An 11,396-nucleotide genomic window follows, 5' to 3' on the forward strand; every position below is an offset into this window, starting at 1 on the left:
TACCACTTTTTTCCAACTAAACAAATTTGCAAGATCCTTTCATCATAATATATGTCAATTGTTAGTTGTTTAAGTGGTTTTGCAATGTTATTAAGTATAGTTTTTAAGTGTTGAGATTTGTTAGTCTATTGTTCCTTTGCTTATGTGTCATTTATTTATATATCTTTCACCCTCAATGAGATTATCTCTTCAATATCACGTGTCTCACAATTACATCTAGCAAAATTGTTCATCTATTGCTATTTGTACATATTGGCATTACCACCATTTAACGCATCACATTACTTGTTTCATTGTATTTACAAGTTTTATCTTCATAGGTTATTGCTTGCATCGCGTCAAGATTAGGAGCATTTATTTTATGTGCATACATGCTTATATCCTAAATAACATTTGGTATATCTTATTAGATTGTCACACAATGTTATCATTGACATTTATTGCATGATTGATGTGTTTTACATGAGCTTGATTTTTCCCTTCCCTTCGATTCCTTACAGCCTTTGTATGCAACCGATTGAAGAACATACTATCATTGGCATTCCTTCACAGTTATGATTGTAGTTATACATGTAAAATTTACACACATTTTATGGCCCAAATAAAGCCTTGTAACCGTTCCCAAATGGATTATCACTTTATTGCAAAGTTGAAGTCTTCATCACATTTTTTGTGAAGTCAAGAAATTTTTTCCACATGGTTAGAATCATTGATATTTTTTGGTTGGTTAAAGTCCTTATACATTTTTGCTGAGTTAGACTCCTCTTTCTTTGTTTTCAAACAATTTTCGAAGTTGTGATTATGATCATTTTTAAATGCTTGACAAATGTCACTTGCCACATTTTTTATTATGTGCTTGCAAGTTCTCAAGAAGGAACATGCATGCCAAGGAGAGTACACACAATCAATATACATATTTGTTTCTTAGTATACAATATATAATTTCCATGTTGATTGCTTGATTTAATTTGGCATGCATCCTCATAGTATTTTACATTCAAGTGAAAGTGGAGGTAAAACATAATGGTGAAATTCCCATACCCTTCTAATTCTCCCTTATGTTTTGGACTCGTGGCAACTAAGGTACCTTTTACGCATTGAGTAGTGTGCAAGTTGGAGTATTTTTGCAAGGAAGTTGATAAATAACCATATCCTAGCCTCTCATTATATCTTCACACGTTTGAAAAGCCTAGACTTGCTGACTAAATCCACCATTCACCACACCAGTTAAATTCTACGAGTACAAAATTGTCCCAAGTCACTTATGCTCATGCATATTTGATTCATAGATTGTTAAATTAAACTTTCTTCAATAGGACCATGTTTCCCTCCCTACTAGTTTAGAGCTTACAAAAGTGTAAATCATTTCAAATTGGGGTATTGTATTTAAGGACTAGACATTGATTCATTTGAATCCTCTAGGATATGATCTAGGAATTTCTAAGAAATTAATTGCAAAAATACAAATGTTGCATCAACTTCCTTGGAGTATACGCCACAACTAGCTTTTGCCTTTAATATGTTGTAATAATCATTAAATCAACTTGCCTAAGGACTTGACCAAAGGAGAACAAACCCTTGTTTAAAAGGTTCACATACAATCTCCTTAAACACCATATTCCCAAACAAAAATATCCATCTCAAATCAATGCAAACCTTTGTCAAGATTATGTTCGATAATTTACACAAATGAAATTCAAATTTGTGCTTCATGTTCACTTCTTTGAACACAAAATTCACTTTGTTGTACAAACAAAAAACAAGTCTACTACATACAACATTTAACTAAACATTCAACAATTCTTTTAAAAAATTATTCTAAATCATCATCTAATAAATCTATTTTTTTTCACACAATTAGAACTCAATTTGAAAAATCTATACCAATCTTTTCTTGTGAAAACTAAATACCTTTAAATTATTTTATTCATTCTCATATTAATTACGATGTTTAATACATTGTCTGTACTCAACCCAAATCTATCCGAAACTGCTAATATTATTTAATTATTTAAAAAAAATTACTTTCCTTACAGATATACAACTAACTTTATAAGAATAATTTTGATTATTCTTCAAAGTACCAAGAAAATCAGCTATATAAAGTCAATCAATCGACAGCTGTAATTGTAATTTTTTATTTTTTTACATTATGCTTCGTAGCCCACCTCCTAGTACAACAATGACAACTGATGAGGCCATATGTCCGCCCTCGGTAACATAATGCCTACGGTGATTGACTTTGGACTTTGTACCAATTCTCTGTGCATTTTGAAGTTGTCACACCAAAGCTCAAATCATGGATAGGCAACATACCTTCTGGAACCACCTAGAGCAAGGGTGTCCCTACCCATGAATCCTTATCAATTACACAACGAACTCTCTATTTTTGTTGGGTACTTTTCAAATTCATGACAGACCCAATTAACTAAATTTAAATGTTTTTTAAGAATTTAATATATCACATTTTAACCTTGAATTTAGAGAGGTCAAAGTGGAAAAAGGGAAATAACTTGCAGAGACCCCAAGTTCAGAGGCCCCAGGTTCAAATCCCATCAATGCGATGTGCTAATGAATGATTTTATGCTAGACTTTGTTTTTCAAATATATGAAAATAAATCACTTTTAACATTTTTCTGTCTAGTTTCAGGACAGTAACATACAATTAAGAATTCTAAGTTATCTCTATCATCAGCAATCAAAGTTGTTCAAAATAACAAAATTAGAGAATTTAGTGATTGTTTCTATTATTAAGAGCAATTGTAATGCCGGTAATTTATGCCTATTTCAAATATAACAGGGTATTAGAAGCAACTGTTAAACTTGTGATGCTTATTCAAAATTAAGGCCGGTAACACCTGCACTCCTTGCAGAGACATGTGCATATACTTTGATATTGAAGAGTGTTTTACAGTGGGTGCACAGATACCATACCAAACCAAAGATTACTTTTGCATGTTTAGAATTGAGAGTGTATGGTATACATACTACAATGCTAGCCAGCCAGCCAGCTCCAATTAATGAACATTTGGCATATATCCTGTAGCATGTACAGTCTTCTCAATAAATTAAGCCTATTCAATAAACATTTCTATAGTATACGCACCCAACCCTTAATTGTAAGCTCTATTGCCAGAATTCAATAATATGGGCATGAAACAATAGTGATGTCCTTCTTTGTTGCCTAATTTGCACCACAATAGGTAATTAGCTCATAGAGGAGATCATAATCAAATTCAGCATGGTAGGGTTTCCCTATAAAACCTGATGTAATCCTGTCTTCAGAATGAGGCATATGCCTGGAAACCACAGAGCCAACAAATGAAGCAAGAAACACCACCAAATCAAGATATGAAATGCACCTTTAAAAGATGAAGCAAACCCCTTACAGACCCCTTTCACTCGGTTCTTCCATCATCAAGGCAGTGAAATATCCACATAAAATTACACAATTTTTACAACACATAAGACAATCTATCAAACTCTATCTAACAACCAATCGTTAGCAGGTACCTCTGCTGAAAGAGCAATTTGCAATCACATACAAATATGATATTAATTTCTGCCGTGTTGCACAAATATCTTCAGACTTCCAGTAATGAATGGAAATCTGCAAAACTTCAAAATATGTAAAAAATACACACGTATAATATGCATACACAAGAATTCTTGATATTATTAGTCATTAACTGAAACATATATTTGTTCTCAGGAAAATAAACACGACTAGCTGCTACAAAAACTCACAGGATTACAAAATTGCAACCATTTTGGCTACCAATAGAATTTTTTCTTTAAAAAAACTTTGAACATCCCGCCAAAACTGGGATAGGCATTCTGCGGATTGTTTGAATACAGAAGCTGTACAACTCACACTACAAACCTTGACATGCCCTACAGCTACAGTTTAGAATCATTCTCACCACAAATCCTTTGCAGTATATCACTGTTAGAGTGCTGCAAACAAAATTTGGTGATTGATTCTGCCCAGACAACAAAGATGATAGACTGTATGTACAAGTGGCCTTCAACATGTAAATACAAATCGGTCATCAAAACTTTTTAGGTGTTAAAAAAGGCATACTATTTCTTCCACAATATACAGTCCTGCAACTTCAGTCTGCTACGCTATAAGTCCCAGCCATCTTTGCGACTCTCAAAACCCCACTTCTTTAGAGGAAGATTGCCAAAAATCTCAGAAAACCTCAACAAACAATTTGTCCTTACCCTATAATGCATCTGAGTATTTCTACTGATAGCAGCACTGGAGAGCTTTGATGTATCAATAGCCCACGCTGGATGAACATATTCAACAGTTCTTGAGGAGCTCTGATTTGCAAGAAGATAATTCATGAGGATATCTTCACAGTTAAAGAATTCATCAACAAGACTTCTCCCTTCTTTAGCTTCATCACTCCAGTATTTCTGAAATGCTGACTTAGTATCCATAAATGCAGCACCTGTCAAGATCATGTTATAGCCTTTCTTTGTACGGGCATATTTCTCATCTCTGTATTTCAAAGGACTCCCATCAATTAGACGAGGATAAAACCCCACAAGTCGATCAGGATTTTCTCGCCAAACTCTGAAGCCTCTTTCAACATCATCACATGTCATCATTATATCATCATCCAATTCAAATACAGCTCTTGTCTTGATCAGAGGGTCAGACTTGAAACGATTGTTTAATGAATTTTTTTCTTCAACTCTTACACGGACTGGTACAGCTGAATCAAAATCAGTTTCTGGATTAGGAGGCTGCCCTTTATTCCACACAACGACTATCTCTCTAACTGATGCACAGCGAGAGTAGTGTTTGATATACATTTTGAGATTCCACAGTCTTGCTTCATAAGTCATAGTCAGCATAGTGAACTGCGAATACTGACCCTGCACAGAATATGCCTCTTCTGCACCATTTCCACCAAAAAAACATCGAACAGCCACACAAATAGATGCTACTGCAAGTACAAAAAGAAAACAAAGCAGCAGTACACCTCCACATGTGTTTAATCTGATTCTCCCTCGTAAGGCATCACTGCTTCTATTCAAGCGAGAGAATATCTTGTGTAATTTTGATGTGAAATGAGGACGTGTCCAGAATGAGGAAGTGTCATTTCTCTTTCCACCACCCAGACACCTACTCAAGGGAAAAACACATCTCACTACACCCAATATAACACCCACAAGAATAATCAGTACTCCTAAACAAAACATGGCCAATGACCCAAGAAGAAATCTCCTAGTTGAATCTCCAGAAGGAACTCTGTCTCCATCCATAACTGCAATCCAAGCCCCCGAAGGCAGCTGTTGTGCATCCAAATGGTGATACCGAAGACCATTCCATGCATTTCGACCTTTTTTGGATTCAATGAATCCAAGGGGAACTTCTACTTCTTTGAACTTGTCCTTGGTAAGAGATTCTACTCTAAATGCACGTATGTGATGACCGTAAGTGTCCCCGCAATCTTGACCTATTCGGTATAGCTGACCTTCATACACAAAAGGTCTTCCACCATTCCTTGCACCTAAGCTTTTATCAGAGTTATGCACAGGATTCCCTTTATGTTGTTTCCACTTACCTTGCAGTGAATCAGCGTACCAGATCTCAAGTTCTCCATTTTTTTTTGCACCAAAGCGACTAAAATCTGACCCAAAAAGCCAGAAATATTCATTATGCTGGATCAAAAAAGCATCTACAAGTGGCTTTTTCAGAAGCACCTTCTCCAACCTCCATCGCAAAGGAAAATCCAATGCACGGTAAAGACGGATATCCCCTTTCTCACTACCCTCAGGCATCATGTATATCTACATGTCAAAAGGCTACGTAAGAAGACATGCGTGATACAATGAAGAACACAAAAGATGCATTTTTCAAGCTCATGAAAACATTAAATGACAATCATATTATGAATTAAATAGGAGCATCAATTCTATTATACAAGAACAGTTTTAACAGAAGCAAATCTTTAGAGAACAGATAATAAATAAATTGTTGCCTCACCTGCCCATCATGATTAAAAACATATGGATAAGAAAGATGCCATTCTTCATCTAAAGCAATGCCTAGATGCTGCCATGTTGCACCTTGATCAATGCTTTTTGCCACACCAATGTCACCTTGCATTGTAATAGCATTCTTTGTCTCAAAGAACAGGTATAGTGCATCCCCCTGTAACCGTTAAGATTTTAAATCAGTTATGGTTCGCTCAACAAACAATAATACCAACACGAACATTATCTGGAATTAATATTATCCTATGTTTGTTTTAACTTTCTATAGAGATATAATAATCTAAATTCCAATTTATTGCTTAAAATTATGCATCAAGCAGTTCGTCTAGTAACATGAAAAAGAATGGATTTCATAAACAGAATGCAAAAAACTTGGAAATTTAAATTGTAATGTCTACATCAATCAAGATGTAAGCCCAAATTGTCTTCAATTACCCTTTAAATTTTACAATATAAACAAATAGGAAACAGGCTACATAGACAGACAACTGATGAAATTAAAACATTTTCAGGGAGAGAACAAATAGTGGCAAGGAAGTAAACTAGCTTATGTTGAGAGGACTAAAAAGCTTTCAGAACTTACAACAAATACTATGATTCCTGCAATCTTTTTAGAATGGTATATCACACTCAGTCCAAACATGTCTCACATAGATCAACATATAAGCCAACGACAATCTTTATAAAACAATGAAAGAACTGAAAGACTGAAAAACAAGTAATTGCAGCAATTTTCTGATGAATCTACAATGGGCAATATTTGTAATCCAAACCATGCAACTGGACATGAAGTCAACTCACAACAAAGTAGCATATAATAGTTAATACAATAACATGAAATGAAATATCAAAATAATACTAACATAAACAAAGAAATTATGACGCATAAATCCCCTAACAAAAACAAAAAAGGAAAACCACAACATAAGAAGACAATCTAAACCAGTTCAAAAAGGTTCGATTTTTACTGTTCTTATATACTCATAATGCCCAGTGTAAGCACTATGGAAAGCATACAAATTTTTTAAATTACTTATATTTGTTTTATAACAAATTATGCATCCATTTCCATGTCAGAAACCAGCAACCCAACAATTATTTGAATGAGAACAATTACATTCGACTGCAAGCAAGTCACAACAGCAAAAACAGTTATTTGACAACAACAAAAAATGGAAGGTACCATATACAATTGCAAATTGGCTTTTATATTCTACCCCATAAAGTTGTAGACATTCTCATCTCCTTGTACTTCTATAATATTTATAACAAAGAAACTTTGCAAACAATCATTTTGAAATGTAAGAAACTAACAATGAGCACAACATCGAATTTTTATCCAAAATGACCACTGTTCTCTTCATACAGCGTTAATAACCATTTTTTCAGTACATTCTCTGTATGCCCAAAAAGAAAGGTACTGTCCATAGCAAATGATTTTGATAAACATATTTGGCGAGCAGATGACATTCCAAGCTATGACTGATATAAATTTCATTCCCTTTACATAAAATCGTCAAGGGAAAGTTTAAGATAGGTTGACAAAGAAGTACAAGATTGGAGATAATATTTGGAAAATATTACAAACCTGAATATAGAGAAAAGGATCTGCCACAAAATTGCTTGGATGAGTACCATCAGAGACAGATGCACATGTAAATACAGGATTAGCGACAGGCCAGGCTGCACCCCCATCATTCTGCACTCCTTCCTGTTCAATTAAATTATTTACAAATAAGGCACTTGAGTTGAACATTCCTTAAAAGATTGCAGCACTATCATATCCTACCAGACCCTTTAATTGAAATATCACATTAAATAAGGCATAAATCAAGAAAAGTCCAAGATTACATACATCCTCAATTGGGTGCAATGCAAACGGATTGCTGCCATGATAAACTCCAATAGACCAAGAACCTTCATCATCCTCTCCACACCCTAGAGTGCTCAAAGCAGGCTTCTCAAATGGCGAGATTGTAAGCCAGGCAAAAAATATCCCAAGCGCCACAAAAATGAGGAGTGACGCTATAAAAAATATGAAAGTCAGAGATAGCACACAAGTTCGAGCTGGTGAGTCCCATCGCCACTTGCAGCGGCATTTCAGACTCATGTCACAACATCCGGCACTACCCAAACTATTTGACATCGAATTCTTCAATCCTTTACCCATTTCCTGCCAAATAACAATTCAACTACAGGTGAACTTATTCCTGTAGTATTCAAAGTATATCTCTGCAAGTGAAAAACTTCCCCCAAAACTTTAAACACATATGTTTCAGCCTCCCACCATATAATGATATATAAAAGCTTAGGGATTTCCCATTCAAAATAATACCAACCATCTCCTAACCAGACCAAAACATTTCCTCCCTCCTAAAACAAAAGTCAAATTTGCCTTTCTCCCATTGGGCATTGACTAGTATCCAGTCAAAATAAACCAACTTTCTAGAAATCCATGCCAAAGAGGGCCACGACCTCAACTGCAGCAGATACCCAAAAACATCCCCCACCCTACCTTTCCTTTTTCAAACAAATCTCTTCACTGCACAGTTCTAGAAAATCGAAGGAATACTTGCATAACTTGTAGTGAAAGAGAAATGCATATATATCCTTCCACCGAATCAATTTATGCACATCAAAGTTCTAGAAGACCATACCAATAAGACCTATGAATAAAACTTACACCTCCCTACAAGATATCCAGGGGAGGAGACATACACATTTAATATACATCCAAATTGCACAAAAAAAAATATTTCCTTCTCTTTTCAAACCAATTCATACATATTAAAATTTTTATAGAATATTCTAAAAAAACATAGCTTACAATGCAATCCTTAAAGATACCCACAAAATACAAATACCCAACATATATTCATTGAGTATACATCCCTCCCTCTTGAATCCAAACATTTAGAAAACAAAATAAAAATTTAGACCCAAAACAGAACAACTTACAAACCCACAAATACCCAAGCGAAAAATGAGGCATTTAAATTATACATCCACCCTTCCCACCTCTGATCGATTTACACAGAAATTTCATAACAACTTGAAAGAGCAAAACGAAAGAGAAATACAACACTTGCACATGCCCACGGATACCCAGGAGTAGGAAGCGGCATATACACAATAAATATACATCCAACAACTTTTTTAGTAATTTCGTATGAATTAAAGACTCCCCAACAGATCTTACCTCTCCGGCCATCACGGCATTCGCATATCTTTGTTCAAAAGAAAGCGCTTCGTGGGGACGGTTACTACATGGGAGGTACATACACACTGTGTATATACACACAGAAGGAAGAGACTTTGACTCTGATGATAATGAAAAATGTGAAATGTGGGTATCCAAGAAAAGCTCCAATTTTCAACATTGAAAAGTGTAAGAAAACTAGATCTTTCTGGGTATACGCTAAATGTAACAACCCAGAAATTTCACAACAAATGCATGGTTTCAGACCAACTTTGCTGGCCTCTTTTAAAAACATTTTTATTGTTTCTGATAATTACCTTTTTTTCATCTCCGTTTACTTCTATGCTCAAACATAAACAAATTTAATTTTTTGTTTTTAAGACTCGGGATTTTGTGTCAATAGACAAGGGCGCATTAATGTTGACATGGCTTTTTAACTTTTTTGCACCAGTTGTTTTCCAAATGGTTTAATCATGGGTTTTCCTGCTTTGGATTTGTTAAATTAAACTGATGATGGGAAAGTGGTTTTGTTTATTTATTGGTGGCTGCCTGCCTCATTAAATGGAAGTTGTTATGAGCTAAGGTGTATTCCTAGTGACCTCAATTATATATATATATATATATAGTATTTTGTGTTAATTTTGTTTGAAGGTTGGGGTTCTTATAATATGGTGGTGGTGGTGTTGTTGTTGTTGTTGTTGTTGTTGTTGTTGTTGTTGTTGTCGTTGTAACGCTTTTGTTAAAAAACCAGTTTAAGTTTTTTGGGGTGTAATCAAGAAACCTATGGTAGGGTGTTCTTTATGGTTTTGTTTACAAAAGTTGTCAAGGTTAACTAGAGCTTACCTTAGGTGTGGGGTCAGAGTTATTTATGTTTTGTTTACAAAAGTTGTAATATAAGTAATTTCAAAGTTCGTGTTTTATGTTATATATATGGGATTCAATCTTGTCTAACTTGTAAATGTAAGTAGATGAAAACATGGGTAAGAAGTGGACCTTATTATTAAAAGAGGTGTAGAGTCATTTGTAGTTTTATTTTAATGGTAAGTTGTTAAGGTTTGATAATGTCTAACTTATCATCACAATGAATATTGTGATTGTGTTGAACAAGAGCCTCAAATTTATTTTAGAAAAAATTAAATTTATAAAATATTATTCAAAAATTAATAATGGTGTGGAGATATAGTGACAATAAGGGGTGAAGAGCAATAATGTGTGAGAAAACTAAAATTATAAAAGTTCAAATTGTAGGCACTTAAATGATGTTAAGTTCAAATCTTCTTCAATACACAAAAAATTTAAAAATTTAAAATCTTATAAATAAATAAAATTAATCTTTCCTAAGCAATATAATTATGTTATGGAGTGTGTTCATGTTAAGGAGGAGGTCCCCATTTGGGGCCTCACTTGGCTTAGACAAGGATAAATTAATTTGTGTTAAGGATATATCCACATCTCTTCTTTTATATAAGAGATTGTAAAACTAATATAGATATCTTAAATATAATTATCTATTTTCTTTCATAAATTTCAATTTATAATTAGATATCTTAAACACATTTATCTAATTTTAAAATAAGCTCACAATGTATATTTACAAATTTTCTTATAATTTTAAAATTGTTACATAAAAACATTTTTTTTAAATTAACGATTTATTAATTCAAAATACTATAAATACACAAATAGATAATTAAATAGGTGAAAAAAATAAAGTTATTTTATTTTATTTTCAAATTAATTTGTTAAATATTTTTTTATAATGCAATTATAAAATCATTATATTTATTTTCACTTGTTCTATAATCTTTTAATTATTTTATTTAAGTATTTATCTTCTTCAAACATATTGCAAAAGTTTTTATTTTTACTTTTCAATTCATGATTATAAGAAAAAAGATAGTAACAAGATGAAAACAAAAAATATTTCATTTATATTTCATATATTTACATTTATTATTAAATATGAATACTTTGACATGTAAATCAATGTCAAATATAAGATAAAAGACAACAGTTTTTTTAATAAATTCATATTATAATTTAAAATAAAATGAATATTCTATAATAATATTAACTAATATACATATTTTCAATACATCTACCTAAAAGACATTGAAAAAAATTAATGTGGAGCCTTTTTCTATTCTCAATAACAGTTAAAATTGTTAATATTAATTTAAAA

The 11,396-nt window shown here is 33.1% G+C and overlaps 1 protein-coding gene across 3 annotated transcripts; it reads right to left on the minus strand.

The window, feature by feature from the left end:
• Window positions 1-3,656: 3,656 nt before the first annotated feature.
• On the minus strand, window positions 3,657-9,582 carry LOC131071968 (glucosamine inositolphosphorylceramide transferase 1). 3 transcript variants are annotated; one of them, XM_058007957.1, is made up of 5 exons: window positions 9,215-9,582; window positions 7,871-8,188; window positions 7,604-7,726; window positions 6,005-6,172; window positions 3,657-5,808 (listed from the first exon to the last, which is right to left on the minus strand). In XM_058007957.1, exons 1-5 carry the CDS (start codon window positions 9,293-9,295, stop codon window positions 4,129-4,131), a joined length of 2,370 nt encoding a protein of 789 aa, XP_057863940.1. In that variant the 5' UTR covers window positions 9,296-9,582; the 3' UTR covers window positions 3,657-4,128. The 3 variants fall into 3 exon arrangements, with proteins under 3 accessions (XP_057863940.1, XP_057863943.1, XP_057863942.1); XM_058007960.2 differs by having other exon boundaries at window positions 9,532-9,550; XM_058007959.2 differs by having other exon boundaries at window positions 7,871-8,207; window positions 9,215-9,514.
• Window positions 9,583-11,396: the final 1,814 nt, after the last annotated feature.

Source organism: Cryptomeria japonica, chromosome 1, assembly GCF_030272615.1.
Source record: "Cryptomeria japonica chromosome 1, Sugi_1.0, whole genome shotgun sequence".
Lineage (NCBI taxonomy): Eukaryota > Viridiplantae > Streptophyta > Pinopsida > Cupressales > Cupressaceae > Cryptomeria > Cryptomeria japonica.